Here is a 20503-nt window from a genome sequence, read left to right on the forward strand (position 1 = left end):
CAGGTGGGACGTGGGAGATGGAGTCGGGCGGTGGTGCCCCACATCACAGAGGGCCTCAGAGGTGGCATGAAAGGCTTGGCTTTACTCTCAGAGGAGAACTCACTGGAGAGTTTTGAGTGCTGCAGCTTGACATTCTTTTCTAAAAAGGATGAATCTGGTTTCTTTGTTCAAAAGAAGTACGGGGCACAAGTGGAAAGTGGGGGAAATGAGGATGTCAGCACAGACTGGGTAAGACGAGACGGTGGTGGCCATGGAGTGCTTCTGAGACGGAAGGCAGTTCTGGATACATTTGGAAGGCAGAGCAGGATTTCCTGACAGACTGGGTATGAAACAGTAAAAGGAGTCAAAACTGGCAAAGCCCCAGGCTTTAAGATTCTACGGGTAGTCCTCAGAGTATATGTTAAGGTCAGAAATGAGATGGCAGGGGCGCCTGGGTGGCTCAGTGGTTTAAGCCGCTGCCTTCGGCTCAGGTCATGATCTCAGGGTCCTGGGATCCAGTCCCACGTCGGGCTCTCTGCTCTGAAGGGAGCCTGCTTCCCTCTCACTCTCTCTGCCTGCCTCTCTGCCTACTTGTGATCTCTCTCTGATAAATAAATAAAATCTTTAAAAAAAAAAAAAAAGGGCGCCTGGGTGGCTCAGTGGGTTAAAGCCTCTGCCTTCAGCTCAGGTCATGATCCCAGGGTCTTGGGATCGAGCCCCACATCGGGCTCTCTGCTACACGGGGAGCCTGCTTCCTCCTCTCTCTCTACCTGCCTCTCTGCCTAGTTGTCATTTCTCTCTGTCAAATAAATAAAATATTTTAAAAAAATAAAAAAAATAAAATAAAAAAAAAAAAAGAAAGAAATGAGATGGCAGGGGGCACCTGGGTGGCTCGAGTCCTGGGATCGAACCCTGTATCGGGCTCCCTGCTCAGTGGGGAAGTCTGCCTCTCGCTCTCCATCTGCCTCTGTCCCTGGCTCATGCTCTCTCTTTTTCTCTTCAAATAAGTAAATAAAACCTTTAAAAATAATAATAATAATAAAATACTGATGAACAAAAATTTTTTTAAAGAAATGAGATGGCAGGGCGACTGCATAGCTCAGTCAGTTAAGCGTCCAACTCTTGGTTTCAGCTCTGATGTTGATCTCACTGGTCATGAGATTGAGCCCCACATGGGGCTCCATGCTCAGTGAGGAGTCTGCTTGAGATTCTCTTACTCCACCCCGCTCCCCACTCACACATGTGCACTCCTTTTCCCCTCCCTAAAATAAACAAACAAATCTTTAAAGAAAGAGAGAAAGAGAAATGAGAGGGCAAAGCCTAAGGAGTAGAGACACAAACACTATATAGGAGGAAAGGAGGAGTGACCAGTGAGATGGGAGAGAAGACAACTGGAACGCAACTGAACAGTTTTGTTTTTTTTTTTAAAGATTTTATTTATTTTTTTGACAGAGAGAGATCACAAGTAGACAGAGAGGCAGGCAGAGAGAGAGAGAGGGAAGCAGGCTCCCCGCTGAGCAGAGAGCCCGATGCGGGACTCGATCCCAGGACCCTGAGATCGTGACCCGAACCGAAGGCAGCGGCTTAACCCACTGAGCCACCCAGGCACCCCCGCAACTGAACAGTTTTTAAGAAGAGAGACTGCTGTGTCAGATGCTGCTGCTGGGCAGCACAGGTCAGATCTAGAAACGTAAGTTGTCAGACCCTCGAGAAATGGCCTGTTGTGGTGGAAGGGGGTGGTGGGTTCAGGGGCAGCCTGACTGGAAAAGGGTTAAAGGCAAACAGTAGTAATTGGAGACAGCGGGTATAGACAGTCATATGGCTGACTTTTTCTGCACAGGGAACAGAGAAATGAAGGGATATAATGTCGGAGGACAGGGTTGGGGTTTTTTGTTCCTTTTGTTTGTAAACAGTGATAAAGGCATGTTTATATGTTGTTGAGAATGACCTTGTGAAGAAGGGAAAATTCATTATGCTGGAGAGAAAGGGGACAGCTGTTCGGGTGGTCTTCTTAGGTGAGTGAAAAGAAACTGAATTAGTGCCCCAGTGGGAAACAGGCAGTTCCAGAGAGTGTTTGAGGGGAACAGAGCTTAGGAGTGTGATATTCCTGATGAATGGATAGTAACCCACTCTATTTCTCCAGATAGATGTTATGTTCTGCTTTAAAGTCTTGTGTGTTGTGAGTTCTGTACAGCTGTCCTGCGGTCTGTCTGATATACCACGTCCTTCTGTGCACTTACTTTCAGCCTTTCTTTCACTGTCCTTGCAGTCATGTCTCCTATAATCAGCATATGTCTATATTTCTAGTTTTATCCAGTCTCTTAATTTTTACTTCAGAAGTAGACAATGTAGTCCATTTATAATGTGATTATACTAGGGTATAATAAGTATATAATGGGATATATACTTAGGGTTGTTCCTACCATGTTATTTTGTGGTATCTGTTCTATTTTTTTTCCCTCTCTTGCCTTCTTTTGGATTAACATGCCCCTCTCCTGCCTCTCTTTCCTAGTATTGAGGCTGTATTAGTTGGTATTAAGTTTGCATACAAATAACATTTAAAAAGAAAGAAAAAGTGGTTAGAACAAGACAGTATATCTTTCAAGTGTGTCTGAGATAGGAATGCTAGAGCCCCAGGCTCGCTTTTTCTTTTTCTTTTTTTTTTTTTAAAGATTTTTATTTTTTATTTATTTGACAGAGAGAGATCACAAGTAGATAGAGAGGCAGGCAGAGAGAGAGAGAGAGGGAAGCAGGCTCCCTGCTGAGCAGAGAGCCCGATGTGGGACTCGATCCCAGGACCCCGAGATCATGACCTGAGCCGAAGGCAGCGGCTTAACCCACTGAGCCACCCAGGCGCCCCCAGCCTCGCTTTTTCTAAGGTTTGATGTCATAGAATTGGCTTCCACTCACCAAATCTCATCATTCTGGGCACCTGAGTGGTTCGGTTGATTGAGTGTCCAACTCCTGCTTTCAGCTTAGGTCATGATCTTGGAGTCCTGGGATCGAGCCCCTGTCAGGCTCTGCACCCAGTGTGGAGTCCCTCTGCTCCTCCCCCAGCTCGCACTCACCCTCTCTTCTCTCTCAAATAAATAAATAAAATCTTTATAAAACAAAAAAATCTTCTCATCATTCAGAGAGGCTGCTGGATTCCAGAAGTCCCAAGTGCATTCCAGGCAGCAAAGGAACCAGAAGAGCACGAGAGCAACGCAGCCGCACACACTATTTTTTCCACCCACTTTATCGCTCATTTCAAGGGTAGCCAAGGGAATGAACACCTTGGTCCAGGCTGCTGTGTGCCCAGTTAAAACTCGAAGGTCCCGGTGCTGTGCTTAGCAGAGTGTGCGCGTTCCCGAGCTGCAACATAATACCCACCACAGAAGTCCTTACTCAAATCCTGATTCTACTGTAGCTTGTTAGAGGATTCTGATCTTGTGCAAACCTTCCCTGTTTTCCATTTGACCATACTTTGTCCTGGAAAATTCACACCATGCCTAAAAAATTTCTGTATTTTTATGTTATTTGAATAAAGTTGCTATTTGACATGAAGAAAAGAAACTCGGGTGCTATTTCTGAGGGATAAAGAGAAACAAACATTGGAGACAACTAGCTGTAACGGCCATAGGAGTTACAGACTGCACTGCTATTCTTTCAACCCTTAAAATCTTAACGTTAAATTATTTAACACCTTTACCTTTCTCCCAGACAACACAAGGACCTTAAAGTATGATTTATCTAATTGTTTTCTTATGGTTAATCCCCCCAACTGATGATTCTTATATAATTACAGGAATCCTTACTTATACATGTATTTATATTTATCTGTCTTTATCATTTTCTTTGCTTATCCTTCTTATATTTCAGATCTTCCTTCTTTGATAATTCTTTGCTGAGAATATTCTTTATCTTTTTTAAGGTTCTTTTTTTTTTTTTTTTAAATCTCTATACCCCATGTGGGGCTTGAACTCCTGACCCCAAGATCAAGAGTCGCACACACTACCAACTGAGTCAGCCAGGCACCCTCTGAGTATATGCTTTAGAACTTCTTTAGTGAGAGCCTAAGAGCTGGCATTGACTCGGTTGTTATTTTGCTCTCATTCTTCTTCTTAATCTTTATATACATGCAAAGAGCAGACAGAGTAAAGCCAAGTAAAAAGAATACTCATGTATCCACCACCTCTTTTATAAATAGAATATTACCATCTTTGAAGTCTAGTGGTATCACCTTCCTTCTGCCGTAGCAGTAAGCACTATCCTAAAATTTGTTATCCTCAAGTTAATTATATTCTTGCTTTTCTTTATACTTATAGCATGTAGATGTGTAAGCCTAAGGAATATAATGTTTTGCCTGTGTCTGAATTTTCTACTAACAGAAGCACAGGGTATGCCTGTTATTCTGAGGCTTGCCTTTTTTTTTTTTCTTTTTTTTTAGTAGGGCTTGAACTCACAACCCTGAGATCAAGACCTGAACTGAGGTGAGAACCAGATGCTCAACCGCCTGAAACACCCAGGCGCCCTGAGGCTTGCCTTTTTTAATTCAGTCTTGTGTTTGAGCTTTGAGCTTCATCCATGTTAATGCCTGTACCTATAAAACATTCTTCTCATTTTTTTTTTTTTTAAAGATTTTATTTATTTGACAGACAGAAATCACAAGTAGGCAGAGAGGCAGGCACAGAGAGAGGGGGAGGAAGGCTCCCTACCGAGCAGAGAGCCCGATGCGGGGCTCCATCCCAGGACCTTGGGATCATGACCTGAGCCGAAGGCAGATGCTTAACCACTGAGCCACCCAGGCACCCCCATTCTTCTCATTTTTAAGTAGCATTACACCGTATGAATATACTATTCTCTGCTCCACTGATGAGCCCTTGAATTGTTTCTAGTTTTCAGCTGTGAACAATTCTTTTATAACAGCATTGAGATACAGTTTACATACCATAAAATTCACCCCTTTAAAGTATACAATTCAGTGGTTTTTGTTATATTCATGGAGCTGTGCAATCATCACTACCTAATTTTAGAACATTTTCATCACACTAGAAAGAAACCTTGTACCCATGGAGTCATCATTCCTGGCCCCTCTCTCCCCTGCCCTCTCACCCTAGGCAAACACTAATCTGCTTTCTTCTCTGTGGATTTTCCCATTCTAGACATTTTCATATAAATTCCATCACAATATATGTGGTCTTTTGTGTCTGGCTTTTTCATTTTGCATATTTTTGAGGTTTATCCATGTTATAACATAAATTAGTACTTCATTCCTTCTAATTGCTGAATAAAATTCCATTGTATGGATATACTATATTTTCTTTATCCATTTTTCAGTTTTCTGGTTGCTTGCGATTTTGGTGTCAGGTCTAAGAAACCATTGCCTAATCCAGGATCTTGAAGATTTACTCCTATTTGCTAAGTATTTTTATAATTTTATCTGTTATATTTATGTCTGTGAGCTAGTTTTTGTGTATGGTGTGAGGTGTATGAGTCCACTCTTGATCTTTTACATTTAGATATCCAGTTGTCCCAGTACCGTTTGTTCGAGTGATTATGCCTTCCTCAGTAAATAGTTCTTGGTACGCTTGTCAAAAATCAACTGACCGTAAATGTTAAGAATTCATTTCCAAACTCTGAATTCTATTCCTTCGCACTGATGCACATGTGTATACTTATGCCAGTACCACACTGTCATGATTACTATAACTTTGAAGGAAGTTTTGAAATTGGGAAGTGTGAGTCTTCCAACTTTGTTTTTCAGATAAAAATACAAATAAAACAAGTTTATAGCCAGCTCTCAGCTTCTCACTAAAGGAAGTTCTAAAGTATGTACTTTGATCTTGCATTTCCATGAGTTTTGGGATCACACTGTCAATTTCTGCCCCCAAAAAGCTGGTATTTTATTTTGATAGGGATTGTGTTAAATCCTAATTCGATTTGGGGAGTATTGCCATCTTCCTGTTAAGTCTTCCAGTCTGTGCACATGGGCTGTCTTTTCATTCACCTAGGTTTTTAAAGCTTTCCATAGTATTTTATAGTTCTTAGTATACAAATCGTACATATGTTTTGTTAAATTTATTCCTAAGTATCTTACTCTTCTTTATGCTGTTGTAAATGGAATTGTTTTCTTAGCTCGTTTTCAGATTGTTTATTGTTAGTATACAGCAAGACAATACACTTTTGTATGTTGATCTTGTATGCTGCAACCTTGCTAAATTTTGAGGAGGGGGAGATTCCTTAGGGTTTCTTATGTACCAGATAATTGCATCTGAAAAAAGAGTTTTATTTCTTTCTAATCTGGATTCCTTTTATTTTTGTTTATTGCCTCATGGCCTGGCTTCAATGTTACCTACACGTGACAAGAGTTGGGCACCCTTGCTTTTGTCTCATTCCTGATTTTAGGGTGAAAATATTCAGTCTTACACCATTAAGTGTGAATTAAGCTATGGATTATTATGAACATTTCTGACCATATCTTCACCCAGTTTGTGACTTGTCTTTTTACTTTCTTTATGGCAACTTCTAAGTAAACATATTCTTAATTTTAATGTAAAGTTATCAGTCTTTTCCTTTTATGATTTAAAAGTAGCTTAAGAAACCCATCCTTCTCCAGAAATTAAAAAGATATTTTACTGGTTTTTGGGGGACACCTGGCTGGCTCAGTCCGTGGCTTTTGGTCTCAGGGTCATGGGTTCAAGCCCCACGCTGGGTATAGAGATTGCTTAAATAAACAAACTTAAAAAATAATACACACACACACACATATATGTATTTTTTTTAAATTTTATTTTTAAATAATCTCTACACCCAATGTGGGGTTCAAACTCAAAACTAATCTTGGCTCTCTACTCTCCCATACAGATTTCAGAATCAGCTTTTCAAATTCCAGGTTGAGATTTTGATTGCAATTATATTAAATCTGTAGATCAATTCGGGGTAAGATTGACATCTTTAAAAATTAAGTCTTTGCTATCCAAGAACATGATTATGTGCCTCCATTTATTTAGGTCTTCTTTACTGTGCTCAATTAGATTTTGTATTCCCTTCATAAGATTTGTCAGATTAGTATTTTCATTTTGTAGGGATAGGCTGTATTTTTTGTTAATGTATTTTCTTTATTGTTAATGAAATGCTCTTGACTTTTATAGTGATATTATATCTAGAAACCTTGTTATATTCTTATAGTAAGGAACTACTTTTTCAGGGGGGGCCTAGCGGGCTCATTCAGCAGAGCGTGCAACTGTTGATCTCTCAGGATGTCGAGGTCAAGCTCCACGTTGGCTGTGGAGCCTACTTCAAAAAAAAAAAGAAATTGTTTTCTCACATTGTTCTGTTGAGTATGATGTTTGCCATAGGTTTCTTGCAGATGCTCTTATTCTGGTTTAAGAAAATTGTTGAATTCGGGGCGCCTGGGTGGCTCAGTGGGTTAAGGCCTCTGTCTTCGGTGCGGGTTGGGATCGAGCCCCGCATCAGGCTCTCTGCTTAGCAGAGAGCCTGCTTCCTCCCCTCTCTCTGCCTGCCTCTCTGCCTAATCTGTCAAATAAATAAATAAAATCTTAAAAAAAAAATTGTTGAATTTAATGGAACTTTTTTACTCTATCTATTTAATCATATGTTCTCACTTTCTTAATCTAATAATGTAAATTTTATTAAGAGAGATTTTTCTCCTTTCTTGACTTCTTTTCGGATTAACCAAGTATTTCCACTTTTCTTTCTTTTTTTTTTTTTAAAGATTTTACCCATTTATTTGACAGACAGAGATCACAAATAGGCAGAGAGCCTGGCAGAGAGACAGAAGAGGAAGCAGGCTGGGCAGAGAGCCCGATGCGGGGCTCGATCCCAGAACCTGAGATCATGATCTGAGCCAAAGGCAGAGGCTCAACCTGCTGAGCCACCCAGGCGCCCCTATTTCCACTTTTCTCACGTTAGCTTATTATTCTTTTAGTAGTTACTCTAAAGATTACAACCTGCATCTTTGACTTGTAAAGACTGCTCTAGATTAGTACCTCTACCACTTCACAGATATGCAAAAACCTTAGAACACTTTTATTCCCTTCCTGACTTGTGTACTATTGCTGGGAAGTGTTAGTTCTATAAATAGTCTAACTGCTCCAAGACTTTATTTCTGCTTTATACAGTCAATATTACAATGAATATTTACTTAGCTTTACTGACTTTTTTTTTAACCCTTTTGTTACTATTCACTCCTTTATTTCTGTGCTTCTACCTTCCTAAGGAACTAAAGCAAGAGGCACCTGGGTGGCTCAGTTGGTTAAGCATCCAACTCTTGATTTTGGCTCAGGTCACTGATCTCGGGGTCCTGGGATGGATCCCTACATCGGGCTCCACACTCAGGGAATCTGCTTGAGGATTCTGTCTCTCCCTCTGCCCCTCCCCCCCACTTGCATGCTCTCTCTCAAATCTCTTTTAAAACATTTTTAAAAGCACCAAAGCAAAAGCCTAAAGAACTCTGCTCAGTATTTTTTTTTTAAGATTTTATTTGGGCGCCTGGGTGGCTCAGTGGGTTAAGCCTCTGCCTTCAGCTCAGGTCATGATCCCAGGGGGGGGGTCCTGGGATCGAGCCCCTCATCGGGCTCTCTGCTCAGCGGGGAGCTTGCTTCCCCCCCCACCCCCGCCCTGCCTGTCTCTCTGCCTACTTGGGAAAAGGGTCTTTGGAGCTGTAGTTAAGGTAAGGGTTCCAAGATAAGATCACTCTGGATCATGTGGGTGGGCTCCAAATCCTGTGACCGGTGTCCTTATAAGAAGAGGAAAACAGGGTGCCTGGGTGGCTCAGTGGGTTAAACCTCTGCATTCAGCTCAGGTCTTGATCTCAGGGTCCTGGAATCGAGCCCCACATCAGGTTCTCTGCTTGGTGGGGAGCCTGCTTCCTCCTCTCTCTCTGCCTGCTTGTGATCTCTGTCTGTCAAATAAATAAAATCTTTTAAAAATAAATAATAATAAAAAAAGATTTTATTTCTTTGACAGAGACACAGCGAGAGAGGGAATACAAGCAGGGGGAGTGGGAGAGGAGAAGTAGGCTTCCCACTAAGCAGGAAGCCCGATACGGGGCTCCATCCAGTACCCTGGGATCATGACCTGAGCCAAAGGTAGATGCCCAACGACTGAGCCACCCAAGGGCCCCTCTGCTTAGTATTTTAATGTAGTATTTGTCTTAAAATGTCCATATTTGTCCCCCCCCCCTTTTTTGAATAGTATTTTGGCTAAGAAATGTAGGTTGGTATTGATATTTCAGTACTTTTTGTCTTTGATTACGTTCTGATTCCCAGCCTTTCTATTAGTCATCTGTCAGTCTTCTGCTACTCCTTTGAAGAATCATTTGTTTCTCCCCTGTCTACTTTCAAGATTTTCTCCTTGTGTTGTAGTTTTATTAATTTTACTGTGATACATACATGTGGTTTCCTTTTTATTTGCCCAGCTCAATGCTCACAAGGTTTCTTGAATCTTGGGTTTGCCTGACTTTCATCAGTTTCAGAAAAGTCCTGGCCATTACTTCCTCAGATTTCTGTTCCACTTTATTTCTTCTCTTCTGTGGGTGCCAATGACACAGACATTAGACTGCTGTTTTGTTTCTTCATCCTCTTTTCTGTCTTTTCCCTTTTATTTTCCTGCTCAGGGCCTCAGTCTGGATATTTCCTGCTGGATTATTTTATAGGTCAGCTGTAACTAATGTATTAAACCCATCTCTTGGCATTCCTAGTTTCAGTTACTCTATTTTTTAATTCTAGAGTTTCCATGTGATTCTTTTTGATCGATTCTGGTTCTCTGCTAACATTCTTTATCTTGTCACAGATTTCCTTGGCCATATTCAGTTATTAAATACCCTTGTCCAGTATCCACATCCCATCTGGGTCTTTTTCTTTTTCTTTTTTTTTTTTTTTTTTTTAATATTTTTATTTATTTATTTGATAGATCACAAGTAGGCAGAGAGGCAGGCATAGAGAGAGGGAAGAAGCAGGCTCCCTGCTGAGCAGAAAGCCCAATGTGGGGCTCGATCCCAGGTCCCTGAGATCATGACCTGAGCTGAAGGCAGAGGCTTTAACCCACTGAGCCACCCAGGCACCCCATGGGTCTTTTTCTTTTTCCTGTTTTCTCTCTTTTGGTGTGCAGTCATTTGGTCCTTTGTCTGCTATGCTTGGTCATTTTTATTCAGTGCCAGAAACTATACATGAAAACAGCGTGGCTCAGGATGATTTTCTGTTCTTCAAGAAAAGGTTTATTTTTTCTTCTTGCAGGCAATCAGAGTAGGGCCAGACCATCTTAATCCAGTATGGGATCGAACTATTTCAGAGCTGGGTGTTTTGAGACAGTCTGTTTCTACTTATCCTCATCTAGTGTGCACTCCCCAGGGAATCCCAGAGATAGCCTGTGGCATGTTCTAAGCCCCTCCTCCTTGGCAGACCATAAGCTCCATTTTCATCTCTCCCACTGGAGACTACTGGAAGCACTGCTTAGCTTAATGCATTCCCCTACTGCAAGTCTTGTCTTCAGTTTTGGCTTCCCTAATTTCATGAAACTGCCTCCGGCTCTGCTCAGCTTCTCAGCCCCCTAACCACCACTTTCTGCTAGGCTTTTCCACCTCTCAGCCTTGTGCTTCATAAATTGGGAGAAGCCATAGGGTACAAGCAGTGCAGAGTATCAGACTTGCCTGAATATTGTTTCCTTCTTGCTGGCATCTTAGCCTCTCAGATTCTGGTTGCTTTGGTAATTTATTAATGCCTTGAGATTTTCTGGGGATTTGTTTTGTGTTCTACTCAGTTTGTTCCCTTGTTCTTAGTGGGAGGGTTCAGTTTGTCTCCTACTAACTGGTTTTTCATGACCATAAACAGAAGTCATTAGAATTTTCTAATGTTGGATCAGTCTTGTATTACCAGGATAAACCCAAGTTAATAAGAATATATTATCATATTAGTATGTTGGTGGTCTTGATTTGATAATATCTGACTTAATACTTTTGCCTTTGTTCATGAGAGTTGGCTGGTAATTTTCCTTTCTCATACTTGTCCTATTTTAGTACTAATGTTATCCAGCTTCATAAAATGAGTTTGAGATGTTTCCTCTATTCATACGCATTTTTAACAACAAAATTACCTTTTATTGTACTATTTTATAGAACTTTCTATTTTTTTTTTAAGATTTTATTATTTGAGAGACATCACAAGTAGGCTGAAATAGGCAGAGAGAGAAGAGGAAGCAGGCTCCCTGCTGAGCAGAGAGCCTCCATTTTGTAGAACTTTTTTAAAAAAAGATCTTTTCCAGGGGTACCTGGGTGGCTTAGCTGGTCAAGCCTCTGCCTTCCACTCTGGTCATGATCCCAGGGTCCTGGGATCAAGCCCCACATTGGGCTCCCTGCTTTTGCACACTCTGTCAAATACATAAATAAATCTTTTAAAAAGTCTTTTCCAGGGGCGCCTGAGTGGCTCAGTGGGTTGGGCCTCTGCCTTCGGCTCGGGTCATGATCTCAGGGTCCTGGGATAGAGTCCCGCATCGGACTCTCTGCTTGGCGGGGAGCCTGCTTCCCCCCCTCTCTCTCTGCCTGCTTGTGATCTCTGTCTGTCAAATAAACAAATAAAATCTTTTTAAAAAGTCTTTTCCAGGCACCTGGCTGGCTCAGTTGGTGGAGTACACAACTCTTGATCTTGAGCTCAGGAGTTCAAGCACCATGTTGAGTGTAGAGATTACTTTAAAATCTTTTAGGGGCACCTGGGTGGCTCAGTGGGTTAACGCCTCTGCCTTCAGCTCAGGTCTTGATCCCAGGGTCCTGGAATCCAGCCCTGCATCGGGCTCTCTGCCTGCCTCTGCCTCCTTATGATTTCTGTCTGCAAAATAAATAAAATCTTCTAAAAATATATAATAAAATAAAATCTTTTTTAAAAAGTTAAAAAACTTTTAAAAATATGTATCTTTTCTACGGTTACGTCATATGGCTCTTTTTCCATTCATAATCTTTTTTTGTTTGCACCTGTCTCCTTTTTATTTTGATCAGCCTGGCAGTATTTATTAATTTTATTAATCCTCTATTATATCTTGGTGTATTTATTAAATTTCTGCTCTTTTTGGGTTCATTGTATTGTTCCTTCACTAATGTCTTAAATTGGATACTTATTTTTTTTCAGCCTCTGAAAACATGTTTTGAAACCTCTGGATCTCTTTAAGTACTACTTTAGCCATATCTAACAAGTTAGGACATGTAATATTTCCAACTGCCACTGTGATTTCTTTGACCAGTGGGTTACTTAGATGTTTATGGTTTTGTTTTTTAAGTAAACCCTACACTCAGCATGGAGCTCAAAATTACAATTTTGAGATCAAGTCGCACATTCCACCAACTGAGCTAGCCAGGCACCCCTATTTTTTTTTAATATTTTATTTATTTGACAGAGAGAAATCACAACTAGGCAGAGAGGCAGGCAGAGAGAGAGGAGGAAGCAGGCTCCCCGTGAAGCAGAGAGCCCGATGCAGGGCTCGATCCCAGAACCCTGGGATCATGACCTGAGCTGAAGGCAGAGGCTGTAACCCACTGAGCCATCCAGGTGCCCCGGCACCCCTATTTTTGTGTTTTTAAACAGAGTTTATATATGAAAACTTTATTCCTTTTTTATGGCTAAATATTCCATTGCATGTATATACCATTTTATAGATTTATTTGAGAGAGCACAAGAGTGGGGAGGGAGAAGCAGACTCTGCTGAGCAGAGAGGGTCAACTCTGGGACTCTGGGATCATGACCCAAGCCAAAAGCAGACGCTCAACCACTTGAGTCACCCAGACATCCTTCCATTCATCTATTGCTGAGCACTCTGGTGGCTTCCACCTTTGACTACTGTGGATAATGCCACTATGAATACTGGCATACAGATAATCTGTTTACTCTCTGCTTTCATTTCTTTGGGGGTATATACCTAGGAGAGGAATTTTTTAGTTATATGGTACCTGAAAGGATGTTTAACTTTCCTTGAGGCGAACTGCCAGACCGCAGCAGCCATGACATTTACATTCCCACCAGTGAGGCACAAGGGTTCTAGTTTCCCCACATCTTTGCAAACTTTGGGTTTTTGGTTTTGGTGGTTTTATTTCATTAACAGGCATCCTAATGGGTGTGAAATGGTATCTTGTGGTTTTGATTTGCAGCTCCCAGATGGCTGGTGATGTTGAGGATACACTTATTGAACATTGGTGTATATGGAAATGTCTGTTCAGCTCCATGCTCCTTTTTTAATTGGATTATTTTTGTTGTTGGGTTATAGGAGTTCTTTATTGTCTAGATGTTAACCTTTTATCAGATATGTAATTTGCAAGCAGTTTTCTCATTTGGTGGGTTGTCATTCCACTTTCTTCATAGTATTCTTTGATACATAAAAATTTTCCATTTTACTAAAGCCAAATTTATCTTTTGTTGCCTGTACTTCTGGAGTCTTAAACTACTGCCCAGTTCAAGGTCATGAAGACTTGCTGTTTTTATCTAAGAGTTTTATAGTTTTAGCACTTAGATTCATTCTTAAGGGTCCAAATTTATTCTTTTGCTTGTGGATAGTTTTTCCAGCACTCTGCTAAAGAGACTGTCTTTCCCCATCCACACTCATTCTGGAATGACAGAATACTGCACCCAAAGGAACTCACCCCACACTTTTCCATTGTTGTAGTTGAGAAATTTGCTGTTGAATTCATTTCTTTAGCAGAAAGATTGCTTTTAATCTTTCCTTGCCCTTTGGCTGCTTTCTAGGAGCATCTCTGTGTCTTCTATTTTACCGGCAATGTGAATTTGCTTGGGATTCATTTGGCTCCTGAGTACCAGGTGTCAGCCATTTCTGGGAAGTTCTAAATCATGTCTGCTCTCTTGTAGAGCTGACCCATGTACACAGAGGCCCACTCTCTTCAATGTCTCTCAGCGCCTTTCTTTTTTGATAGTTTCTTTCATGTTTAGTTGCGCTTTTATTTCTTAAGAAATTAGGTGCCCAAGTGCAGTCTTAATGGTTGGGAATTCTCAGGAGACACCTTTCCTTTTATTCCTACTTCACTCTAGACCAAGTGTCTCCACTATCTGTCTTAAGAAGGGGTTGAGGAGTGGCTCATTTTATTCCTGGCAATTTAACTATTTATTTAAAAAGACATCTTGTGGGGCGCCTGGGTGGCTCAGTGGGTTAAAGCCTCTGCCTTTGGCTCAGGTCATGATCTCAGGGTCCTGGGATCGAGCCCCGCATGGGGCTCTCTGCTCAGTGGGGAGCCTACTTCCCCCCCTCTCTCTGCCTGCTTGTGATCTCTGTCTGTCAAATAAATAAATAAAATCTTTTAAAAAAAGAAAAAAGACGTCTTATTTTGTTACCAAGCAGTTGAAGTGTTTCACACCAGGAGACTTTCGCTCCTCTTCTCCTAGTCCTGGGGCCCCATAGCGGGTTTTATTCTTTGTGCTGTTCCACAGTGGCCCTGGTTTCTGCGATGGCCTGGTTTTTCTCTCATGCTAGCTCTGAGCTCCACTGTCTCATTTTCTTCTCAGAGCACCTCAATCCCAGCCTTGAACGACCACTTGATATATTCATAGCTTTTCACCATTTTCTAGCACTATCTGGTGAATGTTCATGTGCCATTTGCTGTACCTGTAATCTGTTTAGCTTCTTTTTAACTACTTTCTAAATAAGGCAAAATTCTTCCTTGATGAGCTCTTATAAAGTAGATCAGTGTAAAAGAGGGGCCAGGCCGGCGTCCCAGATGGGCAGGAGTTCCTAAAGCACAGGGATGGGGGTCGTGTTCAGCCTCAACTTCTTCCCCCTTACAGTGCAAAGCTCCCTACCCCCGGTGCTGAACCAGGCACAGGAAAGCTCTTGCTGCAGTCCACATCCCCTTTTCAAGTAAGAGATGACTGGCTTCTCCCCTCAAGGCATGCTGCTTTGGAAAACTCAAAACTGACACCTCAATCCAGACAGGCAGCCCACGTCACACCCAGTGCTGACGAGTTCTGTCACAGGAAAGTTCAATGTCGATTTCGTCTTTACTGTTTTGCTTTGATGATTCTACGGCAGCTGAAAAATCGTACTGTCTTTATACCACAACTAGTAAAAGATCAGCCTTATATTCCTGAGCTGAGACCTTCATGGCTAACTCTCCTGTTGGATTCTATTTGCTTATATTTGATGAGACCAGAATGAACGTGGTCTATTCTTGGCATGTCCTATCTATTCTCAGAGCTCCTGAAATGAGCGGTGTCATTTCCTATGTTTATGGACTCTCTGGAACATTCTCAATGTATGATACTGGGATTTTCTGTTCTGTAAAGGTTTTATCAAACGTCACCTGTAAAACTACATAGTTTAGCTTGGCTCCTTTTTCTGGGAAGATTTTTAACCTCTTCAGTTTTTTTTAAAAATAGGTTTGGCCTAATAAGATTTTCTGTTTCTTCCTGATCCTATGATAATTCAGGTTTTCCTGGAAATTTTTTCCATTTAAACTCAATTTTCAAATCTATTGCCATAAAATATATGTAGGAACTAAGACATGGGACTCACTTTATCTGTACTGTTTGTATTTTTCACAAGAGCAGATTAAAGTGGGCATAAAATGAAGACCAGATGCCATTCACCAAATGATGATTGGTAACCTGAGTGGGGTCAAGGGGATAAAAGCCCTGATCCTGCCTTCTACCCCAGCAAACCCTGTCCTCTGCTCAGTCTCTCTCCACCTTCTCTTTCTCAGTCTTAGGAAAAGTCCTCAGTGCTGTGGGCAGTGCCCAGCTACTGATGTCCCAGAAATTCCAGCAGTTCCGGGGCCTCTGTGAGCAAAACCTGGTGAGTGTGACTCTTCCTCCTCCACCGTGGGCCTTCCAGACTTTGCCTTCCTGCCAGATTAGCCCCTCTAAGCCTCTGTGCACTCCTTCCTAACACAGAGACGGTCCTGGTGCCACATGTCCATGCCTCACACAAGGAAAAGAGCCTTCCAAATTTCTTCAATTCAATTCTTCAAATAGAAAAGCAAAGCCTATGTGAAAGGAGCCACATGAAACTTAAAAATCACCACTGACTCATTTGTATTAAACATGCTCTAAGATGACGGGTGAGGACTGGAGACATATCACCCCCTGGCCTTCCCTATCAGGAGGTGGCTTTTCCTGTGGAGACCTCACCTCACTCCCCATGGCCACGGACATGCTCCTAGGGCTGGAGGATAAGGGCAAGTGTTTATCTGCAGGACCTGCAGAGAGGTAGCATTGGCTGGGGCAGTCATCATAAGCAGTGTGTTGTCGGAGAACAGACTAGGGGGACAGAAACCCTGTGGGTTCTGTAAATATACCCACCTGGCCATGCTCCTGGCTTCTTTCTGCCTCACTGTGAGACCACAGCCAGGAGCTTCTGTACATGAGAAGAGCTCTCAGCCTGACATACATTAGGAGCATGAGGGCCTTCCTCCCTGTAGTCTTACAGTGGTGGTCAAGGCCTCAGTCCCATGTATGTACAGGGCCTGCTCTCTTTCTCCCAAAGATCTGCACCATCACAGGGCTGGCAGTGACCAAGAACTTGCTTCATTCCCTCCTACAGATCCTGATGTTGGGAACTAGGGGGAAGCAAGATGAGACCTCCAGGGACCCTAACCAGAGCTGGCAGGGTCACGAGACCATACTTGGTGGGTGCAGAACAAGCCTCTGCCTTGCTCGCCCCACTGATCCCCATCTTCCTCTGCAGAACCCTGAAGCCAACCCACGTCCGACAGCCCAGGACCTGGCAGGGTTCTGGGACCTGCTACAGCTGTCCATCGAGGACATCAGCATGAAGTTTGATGAACTCTACCACCTCAAGGCCAACAGCTGGCAGCTGGTGGAAACACCCGAGAAGAGGAAGGTGAGCATGGAGCAGTGCGGAGGGGAAGTCCAGGGACAAATTCCTGGTCGGCAATAACGCTGCCCACATCGGTCAGTGCTGCTTGGCTCCCTTCTCCGTGTGTCGTCTTTGAGCTGGGGGCTCACGTCCATCAGTGCGCAGGGTCCATGCTTGGCTCTCGTCCAGCATGCTGCTCGCTCTGTGTAGTCGAGGCTGCCCCTGAAGCATGCCATCCCACCCTGCATGTTCAGAAAGGGGGCTCCTAGGACACAGATCCCCACAGTCCTGAGCACAGGTAGAGACATGGCTGTCAGAACTCTGGAGGCAGAAGATCAGTCCTCCTGGGGCCAGCCTCTGCCATGAGGTGCGGATTCCTTCTGTAAAACCGTGGCACCCAGGGACCCCCTGTGGTTACTAGGTACTGAACCATGGCCCCTGTGAGTTCTGACCCCCTGGAAAAGCCTGTGAAATGTGGCCTGGGAGTCCGAGGTCCTGAATTTAAATCCCAGCTCAGGCCATGTGACTCAGGCTCCCCATGGTTCAGAGCAGGGGTGGGAACAGGTGCTATATCCATCCCTTCCTGCTAGAACATTCTAGAATCCTAAGCTTGCGTTTTGCTCCTATGCCTTGTGCTATTCCCACTATCATCGCTTCTTGTGGCTTTCTGATTCCACGTGTGTGTTGCTTGTGCCTGATGTGGGGAGGCTGGGGTGGAGGCTCCAGCTGCCAGCATCAAGTGGGAGGTAACGCCCCACAAAAGGTGCACCTTTATTTTATTTTTCTTCCCTCCTCACTGTCTCACTAAAGGAAGAGAAGAAACCACCCCCTCCGGTCCCAAAGAAGCCAGCTAAATCCAAGCCGGCAGTGAGCCGCGACAAGGCCTCCGACGCCGGGGACAAGCAGCGTCAGGAGGCCCGCAAGAGACTCCTGGCGGCCAAGCGGGCAGCTTCTGTGCGGCAGAATTCAGCCACGGAGAGTGCGGACAGCATCGAGATTTATGTCCCTGAGGCCCAGACCCGACTCTGAGACCAGGAAGTGGGAAGCAAACAATTTTAAGTCATTAAAAAAACAAACACACAAACTAAATGTGAACGGAACACCATTTTCTCAACCTTTAAGATGGTTATTCTGTCCAGAGACCCTGAGCCAACTTTCAATTGACGCATACAAGGGCTCACAATTTGGCTTTTTTGGGTCCCTCCCACCTTTAGGTTAATGAAGACGTCATACAAAAAAAAGTCAACAGAAACACAAAACTCTCAAACTTTTTTTTCCCCTCTGGTTGGCCACGGTGGGCTAGGTAGACGGACCTCGGCACCTCCTGGCCCAGCCTCTAGACTGCGGTCTTTTTACTTGTTCTATCTCACGAGAACTCGCACTAGCTTGTTTACAAGACGAGGACAGTCCGAGGACAGCCTTGGGTCCCTGCCATGTCCTTCCTCCTCTTCCCGCTACCCCGCTCTGACCTTGCAGTTTTCATTCTTCTGTTCGTCTCCTCTCCCTTCAGAGCTCACCCTGGGGCCACCATCGTGGCGGCCGGCTTGCCAACTCTGGGCCCCGCGTGCGGCTGCCAGCCTGGAGAGCTAGACCCGCGCCCCTGCCCCAGCACTCCCACTTGCTCATCGCACACGCAGGCGCTGGCCCCGCAGCAGCAGCCCTGGGCAAGGGGGAGGGGGGGTCTCCGAGAAGGGGAGGAGGGTTCAGGGCTTTGGGGGGGGGGGCAATGAGATAAAAGCCACCGTTACCACACTCCAGACTCCCGCCTCTTTCTTCTCTCCAGCCCCCTCTTCCTTCAGTAAAATGTCTGACTCAGAGTGACTTGCAGGGGACACTGGAGAGAGAGACCCCATTTTCCAGGGGTCGCCTGTCCCTGGCGAGCCTGTGTACAGCACCCGAGGGGCAGGCGGCTGTGTCTGTATGTATGTGTACATATGCACATAGACCTTAGAGTGTATATTTAACAAACGCCCATCTGCTCACCCATGCCCCCCAGCGCCGCCGCTGGCTCTCGGGGCACCTGGCAGGAGGCGGGTGTGTGAATAGCATATATTTTTACATGTACTATATCTAGGTGTGTGTACAAGTGTGTGTAAAAATATATACCTTGTGTGTAAGCGGCCTTTTTTTTTGGTCTCCCACCTGCCCCCTGCCGTGGGCCCATCTGCCCTGCCTCTGAGTTTTCTATTCTTTTTTTTTTTTACCCGAATCATCCTTCTCTCTCCCACCCCGAACCCCCCACCCCAGCCCCACTCCCAGGGTGGCGTCAGCCCTGAGCTGCAGTGGCCCAGGCCTGCAAGGTTGGGGGCGGGAGGGGGTAGGGGGAGGCCCAGCACACAAGGGCTGCTCTCTCTACCATGGAGAGGACGATGGCATTGGATATGTCCTCATGTCCGGCACTTGCTGCAGGGGCCCCGGGTGAACAGAGGGCCTGCTCTGGGGCCCCATTCCAGCCTGGCCGCCGTCTGTGACCTTGGGCAAGTCACTTGACCTCTGTGTGCCTCAACTTCCTCCTCTGTAAAATGGGGACAGTCCCTGCCCCTCCCTACCTCACAGGCATGTTGTGAGAATAAATGAGGTAACGTGTACCAAGGGCTCATGGTGTTCTTACAGCGGGCCGGGCCGGGCCAGGCTGGGTTGAAATGGGCGGAGGGGACACCCTGGGAGACTGAGCCAGACCCCCTGCCACAAAGCCAGATCCTTTGGAGACAGGCTGACATGTGTAAACCATCATTCCAGCTCTGGCACAACCTGGCTCATGACCCTGGGCAAGAAAGCTGCCCTTGGTTCCCTGACCTTACAAATGAGTAACATCCCTTAACCTGCCTCCTTTGAGAAACAGACAACCCATCATTGCTCCATGGAAGCCAAGCTGGGCTGCCCTGGCCCACCCCCAGACCCAGGACCAGTACTCTGTCCCCTCAGCAGAGGCCTTCCCCTGACAGCTGTGTGCACCCAACACACCTAAGCACCTGCTCCAACGGCCTCGCACCTGGCAGGTGGTCTCTGGTGGAGGAGAAAGACCCTGAATGAGGCCTACATGAGTTTAAGTCTACAGCAGGTGGCCGAAGAGAATGCAGCACCAGGAGGCTGCAGGAAGCGACAGAGCAGCCCCACACAGCCTGGGGCGCAGCGCTCCGCTCGCTCCAGCCCAGAGGCACCACGGGTATTAACCTGCTCTGGGGGATGGCGAGTCCGGGGAGAGTGCGTTCCAGGCAGAAGGATGTTCAAGTGTAATGCCCAGTGGTACAAACGTGGTTTTCAGGAAGTTCTCAGGCCAAGCTGCGCTGCAGATGCCTGGTCTCCTTATCCCCACCCAGTTAAGACGCAGTGACCTTGGACTCAGGGGATGCACAGAACTGCCTCCCAGCTCCACCTGGTCCCTCCTGAGCTCCTCTCCTTGCTCAGGCCAGACCCCCATGCTCAGAGCCTCGGGCCCTCCTCTCTGGATCTTGTTAGTGGTAGCTGAGCAGCCAGCAGGCGCTCTGACGACCTCCGGGAGCTGGCACTCCCTGGACCTATCCCTGCTCTGAGGGGAAGTGGTGATTAGAGTAAGTGAAGAGGTTGCAGGTGGCCTCGGGCACTGAGCTGGACACTCAGAGCAGCAAGTGAATGCTGGAGGGGGCCACGAGGTAGCTAGCAGCCCAGCTCTACTCCTGACAGGCCTCCGAGAAAGAGGTGGGACGCCTACCCCTCGGGGCCTGAGTGTTCTGCCACAGCA

The 20503-nt window shown here is 44.9% G+C and overlaps 1 protein-coding gene across 4 annotated transcripts in view; it reads left to right on the plus strand.

Moving 5' to 3' along the window:
* The window catches only part of DLGAP4 (DLG associated protein 4), a 197855-nt gene extending 178485 nt beyond the window's left edge, over positions 1-19370 (plus strand). For 3 of the 4 annotated variants that reach the window (XM_045980382.1, XM_045980381.1, XM_045980384.1), the window contains 3 exons: positions 15668-15759; positions 16651-16806; positions 17593-19370. In XM_045980382.1, the coding sequence (XP_045836338.1) occupies positions 15668-15759; positions 16651-16806; positions 17593-17811 (467 nt within the window). In that variant the 3' untranslated portion in view covers positions 17812-19370. Of the gene's footprint in view, positions 1-15667; positions 15760-16650; positions 16878-17592 lie in introns of all 4 variants that reach the window. The other variant, XM_045980383.1, reaches the window with a different exon arrangement.
* Positions 19371-20503: the final 1133 nt, after the last annotated feature.

This window comes from Meles meles, chromosome 16, assembly GCF_922984935.1.
Source record: "Meles meles chromosome 16, mMelMel3.1 paternal haplotype, whole genome shotgun sequence".
NCBI classification, from domain to species: Eukaryota; Metazoa; Chordata; class Mammalia; order Carnivora; family Mustelidae; genus Meles; species Meles meles.